Source organism: Ascaphus truei, chromosome 7, assembly GCF_040206685.1.
Source record: "Ascaphus truei isolate aAscTru1 chromosome 7, aAscTru1.hap1, whole genome shotgun sequence".
Lineage (NCBI taxonomy): Eukaryota > Metazoa > Chordata > Amphibia > Anura > Ascaphidae > Ascaphus > Ascaphus truei.
The window spans coordinates 7,776,491-7,794,509 of NC_134489.1; the positions used below are offsets into that span (position 1 = coordinate 7,776,491).

Sequence of the window (18,019 nt, forward strand, 5' to 3'; positions counted from 1 at the left end):
TGGGACTCCTCGATCACGCCCAATTCCAACATGTCTATTATCTCCCTCTCTACCAGGTCTTTTCGGCTCTCTGGCAATCTCTAGGGACGGGACCATACAGGTTCTGTCTCAATCCTAAAAACATCTGGGAACTGGTCACATACCTCTAGTAGGTCTGACCTTTGTTCCGTTGTTAACTGCCCTCCCATGGGAAGCTGATGGTCATTGTACGTACTACCCTTTGGATGCTGTGGACCCAAATCCGTCTCTCCTTCCCGAGGGTGAATGAACAGCGATCTCATCGTTTTCCAGGGTTTCAGGAGGTTCACGTGGTAGATTTGTTTACCCTTCCTGGACCCTGGTTGAGAGATCTCATAGTTCACCTCCCCGGTACGGCGGAGAACTTGGAAAGGACCCATCCACTTTGCAAGGAGTTTACTCTCTGATGTCGGTAGTAGTAGCATCACTTGGTCCCCAGGTTGGAATACCCTCAAGCGAGCATTTTGGTTGTACAGTACTACCTCTCTTGACGTTCTTGGGCAGATTTGAGGTTTTCCTTAGCAAACCGACCTATCATGTCTAGGTAGGTTTCTAAGGTCTATGACATACTGAAGGGTATTCTTGGAAGGGGAAGGCTCCTCCTCCCAGGATTCCTTCAGTACTGCACCGACACACTTTATTCGAGCAAATACCCAGTATGTACCTGGCAGATACCTGGAATGCGCCGCTCCTCACCTCTGACAAGCCCCGTTGCGTTTGCCTTCCCAGCCTGGGTTCATGCCTGGCTGACGGGCGGCTGATCTGTTAAATGATAATGATTAGGATTTAATAGGCTGCAATGCTTCGCGTGTCTACCAGATGGCATAAATTCATGAATTGTAATGCAGTATATATATATATACTGTGCAGTATTGCAGCCAGCGGGAATAAAATGCTTCAATCCCTGCCTGGAAAATAACCCAATGCACTCGGGCAGAAAACAGTCACAAACCTCAATACACCCGGGTATACCCGAATTCGTGGGACTAGCCGAGCTCGAATAAAGTGTGTCGCCAGTGTAGGTCGAAAATACCCCGAGGTTGGCGTCCATATTGGAGCTCAAACGGGGAGAAGCCTGTGGATGATTGGGGAACTTCTCGTACTGTAAACAACAGGAAAGTTCATCCCAAGCACGCTTTTCAGTGTCCACAAACTTCCTAAGCATGGTTTTTAAAGTACGGTTAAACCTCTCTACCAATCCATCAGTCTGAGGATGGTAGACCGAGGTCCGGACGGATTTTACCTAAATAACTTCAGGACATCCTGCATTAACTTTGCCATGAAATTTGTTCCCTGGTCAGTTAACATTACTTGGGGAAGTCCTACCCTAGAAAACAGTTCTAACAGCCTGTGAGCAACCTGTTTAGCAATGCCTGATCTCAGAGGGAAGGCCTCAGGATATCTGGTGGCATAATCTACAACAACGAGTATAAATTTATGTCCCTTCGCAGAGGGTTCTAAAGGTACGACCAGATCTACCCCAATTCTCTCAAATGGGATGGCTACCAAGGGCAGAGGAACCAAGGGAACCGGCTTCTGTCCTTTTTGGCTAGTTAACTGGCATTCAGGACATGTCTCACATAGTTTCATGATGTCACCATGTATGCCTGGCCAGTAAAACCGGGACAAGATGCGGTCCGTGGTCTTATCTCTGCCCAAATGACCACCCCATGGGAGAGTATGGGCTAGGGTGAACACTGTTTTAATTAACCCTTTAGGGACTAGCATCTGTCGAATGACCTCCCCTGTTTGTGTAACCTTATTCACACGATATAGGATGTCATTTAACAGTTCAAAATGTGGGAACACTTTTACACCTTGTTCATCCATTATCTTGTTGTTGACCTGTACCACCTTCTCATATTGTCTAGCCAGAGCTGGGTCCTCCCTCTGCCTCTGACGGAAGTCAGGAAGATCCAGGTCTGGCACCATTCCCGTATCTATCTGTTCCCCACCCTGGTCATCCCTGGCCATGACCTGCAGTCCTTTGGGCTGATTAATGTTACCAAGAGTCCCAGCCTATCTTAACCAGTCCTCTTTTTCCGCACGTCTCTGTTTACGTGTCTTTGGGACATGGTGTCTACGGGGAAAAATCTCTGGGGAAAAAGGGAACAAGTCTCCGGGCTTCTCCGGTAACAGAGAAGTAGGATCCGTAGGAGTAGGAGCCAACAATGTTTCGAGGTAGGGCCAGTCTCGGCCAAGTAGAACAGGAGCATGTAGTCAGGGAGCAACTCCCACTAGTAGGCTAGCCTCTTGATCCTGGATACGAAGTAGAACGTTCGCCGCCAGGTATCTCTTTGTATCCCCATGGATACACTCGATATTTCAAGGAGAGTCATAAGATAGTCTATTGCTTGGAATTATGCCCTCCAGAGATGCTGGGACTAACCACGGATTGTGGTCCCCTCGGAGACAAACTGTGGCAGTGGTTCTGCCATATGAACAGTCCATCTCATCATCTCCTGTGTCCGCAACCTCGGTCGTCAGCGGAAGCTCTCGGCGGGGCTCGGTGTTTGGACCTCTCTGCTGTTGGATGGGGTCCTCCCTTCTAGTTGGTGGGGTTATCCTCTCCACCGGGTGGGTGACAGGAGTCCAGGTTCTCGGGGAATACTGTGGGTGGCGGCCTCCCTTGAGTGATCCAGTGGCCTCGGACCCGGGACGGGCGTCTCTGCGGGAGTTTATACCAGGAACCCTCCGAGATGGGAAAGGGTCTTCCGATCGGGTTGACTGGATCTCCCGAGCTGGCGGGTTGTAGACCCCTCGATTGTCTGCTCTCCTGCCTCTAGCATCACCGGAAGCAACTGGTGTTTGCACCGGCCGTTCCCAGCTATCCTGTTGGGTGTCGTCGCCCAGGAAGTTTTCCACCAAGCGGACTGCTGACTCCAGGGAAAATGCAGCGTGTCTTTTTACCCAGGAGCGGGAAGAGGGGGGCAGTATCTGTATGAACTGTTCGAGCACAAACTGTTCAAGGATTTCTGCCTTGGTATGCTTCTCCGGTTGTATGCACCTGGTACATAAGTCTACTAAGCGGATGGCTGCGACCCGGGGTCTGTCTCTGTTTGTATATTTTACTGTCTGGAACCGCTGTCGGTAGGTCTCTGGCATGAGGCCTAGGCTATCCAGAATAGCAGCCTTTAGTTTCTGATAGTCCATGGCCTCGTCTGCTGGAAGAGCCGGTAGGCTGCTTGAGCTTCCCCTATGAGGAGTGGAGCCAAAGTCGTTACCCAGCGATCAACTGTCCAGCCGTGGGCCGTGGCTACCCTTTCAAAAGTGAGGAGAAATGCCTCTGGGTCTTCGGTTGGCTTCATTTTAGGCAGCATCCCCGGTGGGTTATTTGGAATCCCTGGTCTGCCTGGGGCTGAGCCTTCGGCCAGCAATTGGAGTAGCTTTTCCTCTCGCCGGGCCTGTTGCTCATCTTGCTGGGCTTGTCGCTCAGCTTGCTTCTCTGCTAGCTGGAGCTGTTGCTCAAGGAACTGAGAAAAAATTGTCTCCATTTTTTTTTTTGGGTGGCCCTTCAGATACAGGGGCCGTCCGACATCCCACGTCTGGCACCACTTGTGGCAGGACGGCCTGTAGCCAAGGTCAGGGAACAGTCCACACGTGTAGTTTCAGGATAATGAAAAACTTTCAATGGCTTTATTTCTCCATTACAACATAACATGCTGGTACACTGTCCCTTTAAACAAATAAATCCTGCTCCATGTTGGGAGAAAAACTAACTAACACAGCAGACCTATCTAGCAAGCTGGCTGGCTAAACCATAACCAAACCTTCAGAGTCTTTTAAGCAGTCATGAAACAAATGAAACAAATCTTACTTTGGCTGCAGTAAGTAGTGTGCTGTATCCGTCTGTCTAGCCGCACATCTATCCATGTGCTCTGGTCTGAGAGAGCCAGCAACTGCTAGTAACAACATCCTTTTCTACCTTGCTGGCTCTCAGGTGTCATATTACATCCTGACTACCTAACTTCCACCTGAGTTAACCCTTATGAGTGCTGGATAAAGCACTCAGACATATGTCTCCCAGGCGTAACTGATAGGAGTTGACTTCACTCTGTCACAGTGCTTCTTTCCACTCCTGATCTGGCTTATATGACCATTCTCCTGTCTCCAGTCCTGACCTTGGCTAAGTACTCCAATGATCCGATATTCTCCTATCCTGAACCTGGCTATGTACCCCGACTATCCGATACTCTCCAATCCTGAACCTGGCTACGCACACTGACAATCCGCAACTCTCCGCTCCTGAACCTGGCAAGTACCTTAACCATTCTACTTTCTGTAATCCTGACCTGGCTTGAACGACTACTCTACATCCTAGGCATGCCCACGTGGCTGTGGGTTTGCGTTATCGAATCCCCTACCTCAGCACTGTGGTCGCGCTTCATTTGTGGTGAGCTACGCGTTACAACTTGCTTTGTAGTCTAGTGGTGCAGATGGTGGCGCTAATTGTGAGGAGCAGGTAGGTAGCTTGGTTGCTGTTAGTGAGGAGCAGGTAGGTAGCTGGGTGACAGTTTGAAGGGGAAGCAGGGGCAATAGGGAGAGGCAGGTCATTTCTGAGCTTACCCATCCGAATAGATTTGCCATGTTGAGTGAAGATATTGAGAATGTCGGGCAGAAATGGCAAGGCTGGGGGAGACTAATTCCTCTGGCAGCCAGGGGAATGGTTCCTCCAGCACAGTGGGGACTCAGGATGCTCAGACACAAAGAAAGGTTGTGGTGGTAGAGGACTCCATTATTACTAATGTAGATAGGGCAATCTGTTGCCATGACCGTGTGAACCAAACAGTTTGTTGTCTCCTGGGTGCTCGCGTTTGGCACATTGCAGACCGAGTAGGCAGATTGTTGGGGGGGGGGGGCTGGGATTAACCCGGCGGTCTTGGTACACGTTGGCACCAATGACATAGGTAGAGAAAGATGGAGGGTCCTAAAAAATGACTACAGGGATCTAGGCCAAAAGCTTAAGGAAAGGACCTCCAAGGTAGTATTATCTGAAATACTACCAGTTCCATGCGCTACCACAGGGAGACAGTCAGAGATCAGGGAGGTTAATGCATGGCTAAGAAATTGGTGCAGGAAGGAGGGTTTTGGGTTTATAGAGCACTGGGACTCCTTTTCTGAGAGGTGCCATCTATATTATAGGGATGGATTGCACCTCAATGAAGAGTTATCTTTTGTGCTAGGGGGGAGAAGGCTAAAAAGGTGGAGGAGATTTTAAACTAGGATGGAGGGGGAAGGGGAATGAAACTGATAATGAACTAAATGGAATAGAGGAGGATACAAATTGGTATGTAGGTAGAATGGGGGTAAGTGTGAGTTTGACAAGCAGTGAGACACCCATAGTAAATAAAGATAATTCTTGAAAACTTCTAAAGACTAAACCAAGTGGGCGCAGAAAGGAAGGAGCAGATAAGATAATAGTACAGGCTGAAAAAAACTTAAATGCATGCTTGCTAATGCAAGAAGCCTGACAGATAAAATGGGGGAGCTTGAATTAATAGCTGCAAGGGAGAAGTATGATATCAAACGCATTACTGAAAAATGGTGTGATGAAACTCATGACTGGACAGTTAATTTAGAGGGTTATTCCCTTTTCGTAAGGATCGAACAAATAGAAGGGGTGGTGGAGTATGTTTATATGTTAAACCGGATCTAAAACCTATTATAAGGGATGATGTTTATGAAGGGAATGATGAAAATGTAGAGACCTTGTGGATAGAAATTAGCAGTGGAGGTAACAGTATAAAGAAAATGTTTGTGGGAATATGAAATAAATCACCAAATATCTGCGAGATTGAGGAAGCTAAAATACTTTTGCAAATGGAGTAGGCATCAAAATTGGGTCATGTTTGCATAATGGGGGATTTTAATTATCCAGACATAGACTGGGGCAATGAGATTAACATTACAACAAAAAGAAACAGGTTTTTGGGGGTGCTTAAAGACAATTATATGACTCAAATTATTGAGGAACCAACCAGGAGAGGGGCAGTATTGGATTTGGTCATATCAAACAATGTAGAAGTAATAACAAATATTCAAGTCCTGGAACATTTGGGTAACAGTGATCATAACATGGTCTCATTTGAAATAAATTATCAAAAAACAGATTACTTGGGTTCAACAAAGACCTTAAACTTTTGAAAGGCAGATTTTAATAAACGGAGGTCTAATCTACAAGTAATACACTGGGAGGATGTTTTTGCAGGGGAAAATGTAGAAGATAAATGGGCAGTCTTTAAAACATTGTTAGAAAAGCACACTTATCAGTGTATACCCTTGTGTAATAAGTATACAGTAAAATAAATAAGTCAAAACTAATGTGGCTAAATAAACAGGTAGGGGAGGAAATGGACAAGAAGAGGAAGGCGTTTAGATTGTTTAAGTCAGAAGGGACGGAGACATCGTATCAGAATTATAAGGAATGTAACAAAAATTGCAAAAGGGCAATCAAATTAGCAAAAATGGATAATGAAAAAAGGATTGCAATAGAAAGTAAGGTCAACCCTAAAATGTTCTTTGAGTACCTTAATAACAAAAAAATGAGTAAAGAAAATATAGGACTCTTTCAGTGTGAGATGGGTAGGCAGATTATTTGAAAAAAAGGAAAAAGCAGAGGTATTTAACAAATTCTTTGCCTCTGTGTTTAAAAGGGAAGAATCAAGTTCAATAGCAGTGCCGAACGAGGAAGCCACAACCTCCATATTAATGAACAATTGATTAACTGAGGAAGAAATTCATAAGCGACTTGAAAAAAATTCAGTAAATGCCCAGATGGCATACATCCAAGAGAAGTTAAGCTCAGTAATAGCCAAACAATTATATTTAATATTCAGTAATATTCACAAGATTGGCGTAAAGCAGATGTGGTGCCTACAGTATATTTTAAAAGGGAGCTAGATCACAACCGGGGAATTACAGACCTGTAAACTTGACTTCAATAGTAGGGAAACTACTTGAAGGTTTAATATGGGATAATATTCAGGAATACCTAATGGAAAACAAAATTATTAGTAATAGTCAGCATGGATTTATGAAGGATAGATCATGCCCAACTAACCTTATGTGTTTCTTTGAGGAGGTAGGTAGGAATTTAGACCAGGGTAATGCAGTTGATGTGGTCTACTTAGATTTTGCAAAGGCTTTTGATACGGTTTCACACAAGAGGTTGATGTACAAAATAAAGAAAATTGTACTCAGTAACAATATATGCACCTGGATTGAAAACTGGTTAAAGGACAGACAACAGAGGGTTGTCATAAATGGAACTTTTTCAGGTTGGGCTAAAGTCGTGAGTGGAGTACCTCAGGGATCGGTACTGGAACCCCTGCTTTTTAACTTGTTTATTAATGCTTGAGGTTGGCATTGAGAGCAAAGTCTACATATTTGCTGATGATACTAAATTGTGTAAGGTAATAGAATCAGAGCAGGATGTAATTTCTCTTCAGAAGGACTTGGAGAGACTGGAAACGTGGGCAGGTAAATGGCAGATGAGGTTTAATACAGATAAATGTAAGGTTATGCATTTGGGATGCAAGAATAAAAAGGCGACTTACAAATTAAATGGAGATATATTGGGGGAATCCTTGATGGAGAAGGTTTGAGGAATGCTTGTAGACAGCAGGCTTAGCAATAGTGCCCAAAGTCATGCAGTAGCTGCAAAGGCAAAGAAGATCTTATCTTTCATCAAACGGACAATGGATGGAAGGGAAGTAAACATAATCATGCCCCTTTACAAAGCATTAGTAAGACCACACCTTGAATATGGACTACAATTTTGGGCACCAATCCTAAGAAAAGACATTATGGAACTAGAGAGAGTGCAGAGATGAGCCACCAAATTAATAAAGGGGATGGACAATCTAACTTATGAGGAGAGGCTAGCTAAATTAGATTTATTTACATTAGAAAAGAGGCGTCTAAGAGGGGATATGATAACTATATGCTGTACAAATATATTCGGGGACAGTACAAGAAGCTTTCAAATGAACTATTCATCCCAAGGGCATTGCAAAGGACTCGGGGCATCCCTTTAGGTTGGAGGAAAGGAGATTTCACCAGCAACAAAGGAAAGGGTTCTTTACAGTAAGGGCAGTTAAAATGTGGAATTCATTACCCATGGAGACTGTGATGGCAGATACAATAGATTTGTTCAAAAAAAGGTTGGACATCTTTTTAGAAATGAAAGGTATACAAATACAAATACCAAATAAGTATACATGGGAAAGATGTTGATCTAGGGAATAATCTGATTGCCAATTCTTAGAGTCAGAAAGGAATGTGTTTTTCCCCTTAAGAGATTTCATTGGATGATATGACTCTGGGGTTATTTGTTTGCCTTCCTCTGGATCAATAAGTAAGTATAGATATAGGATAAAGTATCTGTCTAAATTTAGCATAGGTTGAACTTGATGGACGTACGTCTTTTTTCAACCTCATCTACTATGTAACTATGTAAGTCTTCTACAACTGTATGTGTAGAATGATATTATAGTAGACCTGATGAAGATTGAAGTCTGGTATGATTGTATTCAACTCAATTCAAAACTTGAATGTTAAATAACTAAAAGGTGTCACAGCGTGCTACCTATGTACAGTACACTACTCCAGGTCCAATTCATTACAACACCTGCTGTGTACCATCTTATTATGGAAAATAGAATGTTACCTAACAGAAAGACATCATAAATCCTTTCAACAGTTATACCAGTGGTTTCCAAACTTTTTTCAGTCAAGGAACTCTACTGTATGTGAAATTCTGCGGAACCCCAGCCTCTCTAATAGCTCGTCTGAGATCAGACGCATTGTAAGGAACCCCAACCTTCTTAATAACGCGTCTGAGATCAAATGCATTGTAATTTTTTTTGAATTTGGTACAATTTACAAGTGACCTGAAAATTTCAAGAAACCATTTAGGGAGGCCCGGGGAACCAAAGTGTTCCAAGGAAACCTGGTTGAAAAACACTGAGTTATACACTGTTCCCCACAATCAGTGCAAGGTGATATTTATCACTATCTTGAGTAAACACTTCTTGAATGATTTATTTTATATTTTCTTTGGCTATTATCCTTTTTGTGTAATACTATCCTGATTTTAGTCGTTTGTAAGTGCCATTTAGATCTCTCTTCCATGAGCAGACATTTTCTCAGTGTGTGTTTTGTTTAAATCAAAACATTAAATTCAGTTTTTTGACAGCAAAACTGCACGAGGAAATTGATCGTGTGATTGGCCAGAACCGTGCCCCGAATATTGAGGACCGTGGAAAGATGCCATATACAGACGCCGTGATCCATGAGATCCAGAGATTCAGTGATGTTGTTCCTTTGAATGTCCCTCATTCAGTCACAAAGGATACACATTTCCGAGGATACACCATCCCTAAAGTAATTGTCCTGGGGCTTGTGCTGGCACTATTTAATAGAGTTGAGCAAACCAGTTCAAATCGATTTCCCGGAATTTCCTGGTTTTATAAGACCAAATTCATCGCCCTTACCAAAATCCATCCATGAATTGGTACTCTAAAATCCAAGTGAGTTCATCTGAATCCTCAAGTAGGTAGAATCTGGGTGGATTTTTAAGATTCCACACTGATTCTACAATGAATTGAATCCGAAATCCGCACCGCAGAGTGTTAAAAATCCACACTCAGATTGTTAAAAATCTGTTCTCTCCCCCTTGGATTTAATCTGAGTAAAACATTTTAACAATGCGACCACAGATTATTAATCCGCCATGTGGATTGTCAGTGATAAAAAAAAATCCAAAAAAAGGTGTCACACCCGTTTTGGGACCGATCCGCAGGCCAAATTAAACAGTGGATCCGAGGCAGATCATAATTTGCAGAATTTTTTTGCTCATCTCTACTATTTAACCTCTTCATACTACAGTCAGTAAAACATTGTGACCAGTTAAATTAGACTACTCTGCACTTCAATGCAATTGCTTTGCATGTTGCCTTTATGGTGATTCTGCACTTTCATAACTATATTTTCTGCTGCATTCCTGTGCAATGCAGTTTAAGGGAAATATACATGTTTTTAAATGGATAGGGAAACAAACGTGGTGTACCTTGTGTACTCAATTTGAGTGTCATTATGGAATAAAATAAATGTTAGCGGTTGTAACACTTTCAATAAAGAAAACATCACCAATAAACATACAGTATCAATAACTCCCTTACCTTTGGGAATAAAAAAAACAAGCCATATCAAGGGCAATTCTTGGGGGATCATGTTACAAAACCTGCCCTAAATACATTTCTCACCCATGCACAGGGTACTGATGTCTATCCGTTGCTGTGCTCTGTTCTCTGGGACCCCAGCCAATTTGCCACTCCTAACAAATTCAATCCCGGCCACTTTCTGGATGACAATGGCTGCTTCAAGAAAAGTGACGCCTTTGTGCCATTTTCCACAGGTAAAATTCTTTGTTGCACAAGATCAGCTAAGGGTCAGGTAATTCTGTTTAAGGACATTACATACAGTACAGTTATGAGGAATGCCATTAGATGCAGTGCTAAATCTGATGTTGTACAGTACTGTAAGGCTTCAATAAGCCAGATAAAGTTTTACACAGAGCTTCGCTCAGTTACCCTGTACCTGCTGCTACAATTTCTTGTCAGGAGAAACAGCAAGACTAGATCTTTCCCTTAAATCTGCTATTAGTTCTGTATACACTAGTACTGTACATCCATTACTGCTAAAACTCTAATGCAAGCCCTCATTCTCTCCCGTCTCGACTATTGTAACCATCTAATGTCTGGCCTTTCTGCCTCTCACCTGTTTCCCCTACAATGTATGCTAAACAATGCTGCTAGAATCATGTTACTCTCTTCTAAATCTACCTCGGCTTCTCTCCTGCTGAAATCCCTCTCCTAGCTTCCTTTTAAACTCTGTATCACTTACAAAATTATCCTCTTCTATTTTAAGGCTATAAACTCTTCTGTCCCTCCTTACATCTCAGCCCTAATTTCTCTCTCTACACCTCCCCGACTCTTGCTTTCTGCTCAAGAAACTCTTCTCGGTATGTGTAGCTCCACTGGCTGGTACATACATTTAATAGGCACTGACCATGACCCCTTGCAGGTGAACTTACTAGAACACCTTCCTGTCTCTGTAAAATCTACCAACTTTTATTGTAAGCTCTTCGGGACAGACACTCCTTTTCCTATTGTTTTATGTCTGAAGCGCTTATACCCATTATATGTTATAATATTATGTCACTCATATTGTAAAGCTCTATGTATCTGGATGGTACTATATAAATAAAGATATATATACATACATTTAAAGGTGCAATCTCCATGTTACGAAACACAGGCAGATCACAGGTACACACTATCAGGAAACAAGAGCTACAAATGATAGAGTTTATACGGATACCATACAAGCATACACTAATAGAAAGAAAAGGGGAAAAATATGCTGCCTAAGCTAGCCTATCCTGTAGTCTGTGTGACGGTGAGGGGGTAACCAGGCTTTATAATAAAGGTTAAGCCCACTTGGTTACCCCTGAACTGTGTTTTGGGGGTCCTACTCTTGGACCAGTGTATTGTGCATACATTACTGTACCATGTAATAAAATATGCAAAATATACTGTTCCCCTGTGTGGAAGATGCTATGGAGTGAGCCCTTAACCATTTAAATGTGGGAGGGGGTGAGCTTATATTAAGTAGGAGGTTGCCACCCTCCAATCAGCCATGACTAGCTGGACAAGAATTGTAAAACATACTGGACACCTAACAAGCTCCTATTGAACCCCCAAAATGACCACAACATATATATAAGCATATGAGTGTCACAGAGGAGTGCTACTGAGCATGGCAATATATATTTAAAACCAGAGACAGAACATAAAACACAGACAAAGCTCAGTTTTAGCACATCCAGTGAGACTCATACACGGTACAGTGCCTAAATATATATGTATAAATATCTAATAAGTAAAATGGTCTTTTAGTTTGACATTTTTGGCCAAAATTGTTGTAAGCCCCTGAGCCAACGCCACGGCAGACCACATATCAGGGGTCCCTAACGCTAATATAAATTCTTAATAACCTGTGTAATAACAGGAAGAATGATTTATAGTAAATCTGTCAATATTAGTTGCAAAGTTCTAAGTCTGACTGAAGCTTTTATTAACCTGTACATTACCAGGAAAAGCACTCTGTATTAGAGATGTCACAGCCAAACTGCAAGCAAACAAGTTCCCCTGTGTGGAAGATGCTATGGAGTGAGCCCTTAAGCATTTAAATGTGGGAGGGGGTGAGCTTAAATTAAGTAGGAGGTTGCCAACCTCCAATCAGCCAAGACTAGCTGAAACACAATTGTAAAATATACTGGACACCTAACAAGCTCCTATTGAACCCCCAAAATAACCACAACATATATATAAGCATATGAGTGTCACAGAGGAGTGCTAATGAGCATGGCAATATATATTTAAAACCAGAGACAGAACATAAAACACAGACAAAGCTCAGTTTTAGCACATCCAGTGAAACTCATACACGGTACAGTGCCTACTTCACGGCAGATTGGAGGGTGGCAACCTCCTACTTAATTTAAGCTCACCCCCTCCCACATTTAAATGGTTAAGGGCTCACTCCATAGCATCCTCCACACAGGGGAACTTGTTTGCTTGCAGGATGGTTGTGACAACTCTAATACAGAGTGCTTTTCCTGGTAATGTACAGGTTAATAAAGGCTTCAATCAGATTTAGAACTTTGCAACTAATATTGACAGATTTACTATAAATCATTCTTCCTGTTATTACACAGGTTATTAAGAATTTATATTAGCGTTAGGGACCCCTGAATTGTGGTCTGCCGTGAAGTTGGCTCAGGGGCTTACAACAATTTTGGCCAAAAATGTCAAACTAAAAGACCATTTTACTTAATAGATATTTATACAGTGGCGACAAAGTTTATTAGAGCAAATGCCGCCGGTTCACCGGGACTTACTCCGGCTGGTGCTGAGAATAGTCAGCGCATCAGCCGCATCCAGCCGCGTCCCCTCCGTTCCCCCCCCCCTCCAATCCACGCGCAATTTATATACCTTCCCGACCCCCTAGCTGCGCCTGCTGTGCCCCTCTGCTTCCCCGCTCCCCCGCTTACCTCACTTCAAATCTTCAGGGGAGTCGGGGAAGCCGGGGAAGCCGGGGAAGCCGGGGAAGCCGGGGAAGCCGGGCGCTCACGTGACTGTGACGTCACCGACGTCACGCGAACGAGCCGCTTGTCAACGCTTCTCCTCGCTGCCGCCACGCATCCTGCCGTGCGGTTTTTGCTTTAATAAACTTTGTCGGTGCTGTACATATATATTTAGGCACTGTACCGTGTATGAGTTTCACTGGATGTGCTAAAACTGAGCTTTGTCTGTGTTTTATGTTCTGTCTCTGGTTTTAAATAAAATATGCAACAATTGCAATTTTTTATGTTTTAGCCTTTCTATGAGTGCTAGCAAGTGGAGACAACCAGGCTGTGAGTTTCAGGGTAGGTTTGACAGAGAAACTTCTTTCAGATTGTGTCTATTTATCGGGGTTCCAAAGTTACTGGAGACCCCAAAAACATACCAGGGATTCAGGTTAGATTCCCAGCTACAGTGAAGCGAAGTGCTCCGGGTCAAAACCCTACATGAAAGCATTGTTGCGGCTCACCGCTAGTATGCCTGCTTCAGCACAGACCTGAGGGTAAAACGAGGCACCGGGGGAGGTAAGGTACCCCTAAACCTGTACATTGGTCCCCCAATGAAATGAGGGGATGCACATTGTTTGCCCAGACCCCTACAACCTAGTATAAAGATTTGGGGATTACTCCAGCCAGAGATTAGGCTGTGAGAGTTTTAAAATGAAAGTTAAAATGTTTAAAAGTCTAGTTGGGTGTAGGAAATAATGGCTAGTGTAAGGGGAACAGTATAGTTTTTACACTCTATCTCATACACCAAAGGACTGTAACACATTTTAGCAGCAGAATGTATGAGAGTATATTTTATTAAGCAGCAGTGTTTTAAAATATGTTTAAACTTTATACATTAAAGGGGGTCTTTGAATAGTAAGTGGGCAAGATGGCGGTTTGTGCACATGCCCTCTCACTTTCTGAAGCCATAGGTGCCAGCTTTCACAAACCTGGCAAAGTGAGCGAGTGGCTAGAGATGAAGTTCCCACACTTGTGGGTTGGCTGTAAGACTGTGGGACTGACTTTGCAAAAGTTATAAAAAAGTTAGTAGCCAGCCCAGAGAGCAGATTTAGATGCAAGAGTGCTGTGGAGATTCCTAAGTGATCAGAACACTGATCTGACCTGTGATTCCAAGGCCCAAAGTGTGTAACCTTCACGGAGGGGTTGGACCGACCCAAAGAAGCCTTGCGGAGACAGCAAGGAACCATCTACAGGACTTTAAGCAGAAAAGCTTCTAAGTCACACCTTCAGTACCATGTGGAGTGGAAAGTGCGGGAGCTGCTGGAGGCTTATGCCTATTTGAGCTCCAGAACTTTTTGGGCTAAGACCCGGTCAACCAACGGACTATTAAAAGGCTTTATTTCAATCAGGAAAGTCAGTGTTTCAACCCCAAACCCCCAGTAAGTGTATTTTTCTTCTGCCTATTGTAATAATCCAATGTGTGTTTGCCTGTTTCTATGGAATAAATCACAAATTATTGTATTTATTGGCTTTGCTCAGTGATATGATCCCGGTATAAATGTGTAAGTACCTGGTCTCCCGTGACAGTCTTTGGAACAAAAGAGGGCTTGGTTGAGGAACAGCTGCAGCATGTTGCCTCAAAATAGTTCACAAACAGTTCTACTGGACACTGAGATTTGCCCTGAACTCTCTACAATCTGGAAGTCTCACTGGGGATAGCCCTTGTATACATCTTGGTTCTCATACAAAACCATGGAGCTGCTCAGCCAGCAAGAGTTCTGCCTTTAATCAGCATCCAATCAGAGGGAGATGGGTGACCGCGATGATCAGACAGATGTGGAGTTAAAGGAACATGCATCGCCCCAGGGCCAGGGCCAGGAGTGGTGGAAAATCAAAACAGACCAATCACATCAGCACCGATGGAGCTCGTGCTATCTATCATGTAACTGGGCAGAGTCCAGGGTTACTGGCCGAGCTGGCGCTCCCCTGTTGGGGGAGAACAATTCTCCAGCTTTGGAGTGTGTATCTCCTCAGCAAGCAGCCAACCTCCACCCAGAACCCAACCATGCCCCAAACAATATAATGTATTCAGAGTAAACGTGAGATAATTTAGGGTGTATTTGATGGTCAGAGGCATCAGGCTGGCATAACCTTTAATGTTCAGTTGCCGTGTTACCTCTTCTGTCACATTCACATAAAGCAACTTTTCGTGAACAAATATAACCACATTAAAAGCAAAGTTTTGACTGTATTTCTCCAAGGCCTCTGTTCGGCAGGTCAATATGTTCTGTAAACATTGAAACTGAAAAAACACTACTACCAAATAAATAAAATACCCAAAACTAAACCCGTAGACTACAAGTGGTGCTCCCTGGAGTCAAATAGATCACTCTAGCAATGAAGAGAAAAGAGCAGGTCCCAGAAGGCAGGACTCGCAGAAACTCCATAGCGGGCACTCTGAGTGGGTACAAAAGTATAGGTTTATTAAACAAGCAATTGAAAAAAAGGACAAACCTGACATACTATGATAAAAAAAAAAATAGTGGACCATCTACTCTACAATTTAAGTCACAGCTAGATACTAATGTTAATAAAGAAATGCTGTAAAAGCACCTACTGTATGTGTGTTATACAGTAAATGAAAAAGGTGCCTATAGACAAAATTAGAACCAAAGAAAGCACTAAGAATACTAACACTACTCACAGTGATCCCAATGATTTTTTGGGGGGCGGGGGAGCAAACAATATGCCTCTCCCAAAAGAGGGGATGTCTGTGCAATGGATGAATGAGTGATGCACTTTATATACATACATAAAACTCTAATGAGGCAAAAAATGTGACATGGACCAAATGGGGAGCTACAGTAACAATGTACTGTAAGGATCAGTAATGCAAGCAAACAAGTCTCAAAATCAAACAAAGTCCAATGTCTTATCCATATGTGAAAGATGCAGCCATCCTTAATGTGGCCATAAACCTCAGAGAAAAGAGTGAAAAGAAGAGAGGCGCAAAGATAGCAATGTAAAAAATTGGTTTTATTTTGAAGCTAAAATGTGAATGCAAATTGCACAAATAACAAATAAATAGCAATGGAGAAAAACAAAAAAGAGACTTTGCCTGGTCTGTGTGATGCTGCTCATTATAACATATATAAGTTTTAATGAGTACAGTATAATATCAAATAGGCAACATTTAATTCATATTGATGACTCTAGGCCTTTTTTTAATCAATTTAGAATTTGTGTGTGTAACAGGGGAGTTATCCCTGTTAAGAAAATGTGCCTCTAATCCAGCAGTGTGGTGGTTAACTGCTGGTAGTCAATTAACCAACACCACTTGCCTGATTACATTTCTTTAAAAAGCCTGCCTTTGAGACAGGAAGGGAGATTGTTCCTGAGTATCACAAGTTGTGGGACTGACCATAGGAACAGATGTCTTGAGCCTGCCAGAAGAAAAACTGCACGCTGCTTGCAAGACACAGGGGAACCTGAATCCTGATATAGCCTGAGGAAAAAGGCAACAACCTAGGAACAGAGAAGACTTTCCTTCCAACTACAAGAAAACAGATAAGATTTTCCTTTATAAGACTTTGTATCTGCACATATCAAGATATACTGTATGTTTGGGGCTGGGAGACGTGCTAATCTAAAGGGAGTTGTAGACTGCATAGGTTTCACTAGACATATTCCCAAGTGAACAGAAGCTTTGTTTGACCCCTTATTAGAACATGTTTGGATGATTTTCTTATGTTAAGGAAACAGGCGCAATAAAAGCCTTATTTAATTTCACCTTAACAAGTCTCCATTGCATACCTCTGCGCACGTCCTCCTACATATGGTGTCAGAATTGGGACTGAGGTGGCCCTTGAAGTAAAAACGGGCCCCGGAGATTGTCTGTGAATTTTTTTTGTGCTTTTTGCCTACAAACAGCGTGAGCAACATAAACAAAGAAACTCATGCAGCAGAGACCAGAGTTAACGGGATACACACCCAGGCAGGAAATCTACACTGCACTGAAACCCACAAAACCACAGATGGACTCTTTTCCCCGATTCCAAGAGGAGAGAGAGAGACTGTGCTGAAGCAGGTAAACCTTATTTGCCTATCACAATAAAGTGTAATATGGTCATTGAAATAGGGGTTTTGCCTTCCAGCCGTAGTCAGGGTTCAAGAAGTAAGTTAGCCCTTAAAAGGGGTAGGCGTTTGTTATTTTCAAATGTTTCAGTGAAGCAGTGAATACAGATGGTGACCCACGAGCGGTACTGATTCTGCAAGTAAAGGCTGCCACACTGCATAGGACTACCAGCTGTGAATTGAGTATATGCAGAAAAGTGTGAAAATTGATGCAAGACTGTGCTGAAGCAGGGGAATTTTCAGTAGACAAGTGCTGAGGGTAAACTTGCCCTACTGGGGAAAAAAAATTGCTGAGCTGTGTAAAAGGTATCCCAAAGTGTGAAGAGGGAATGCCATAATACCCAAAGTTGAGACTGAAAATTACTGAACTCAAGCAGAAAACCACATTATTTGGCTGTAGCGGAGGGATTGAACCTAGCAAGTAAATGGTGTAAAGAAAATAGAAGTTTTTACCTAGCAACTGCACATACAGTATACCTAATGAGAGAGAATGCGTGCACATCACTGCTGATATTGTAAAACTTACCCAACAAAATGAAAACGTCTACAGAGATGCCTGTGAGAGTTATGACCTCTACAAGCAAAACATGCCCACCTGTAGGACTACCACAATTAGGGGTTCTAGCAAATACAGTGGCAACAGCTGCAATAGCGCCTCCTGAGGTCACGAAGAGAATTACACCTGATAGCCCCAAAATGAACCCTACCCCACAGAAGAGTGACCCTTTCAGT

The 18,019-nt window shown here is 42.9% G+C and overlaps 1 protein-coding gene across 3 annotated transcripts in view; it reads left to right on the forward strand.

The window, feature by feature from the left end:
- The window catches only part of LOC142498676 (cytochrome P450 2G1-like), a 127,337-nt gene that overhangs the window by 92,347 nt on the left and 16,971 nt on the right, over window positions 1–18,019 (forward strand). For all 3 annotated transcript variants that reach the window (XR_012802522.1, XM_075606938.1, XM_075606939.1), the window contains 2 exons: window positions 9,215–9,402; window positions 10,294–10,435. Coding sequence is in view for 2 of the 3 variants with exons in the window: in XM_075606938.1 (XP_075463053.1) it covers window positions 9,215–9,402; window positions 10,294–10,435 (330 nt within the window). In the remaining variant the exon portion in view is untranslated. The remainder of the gene's footprint in view (window positions 1–9,214; window positions 9,403–10,293; window positions 10,436–18,019) is intronic.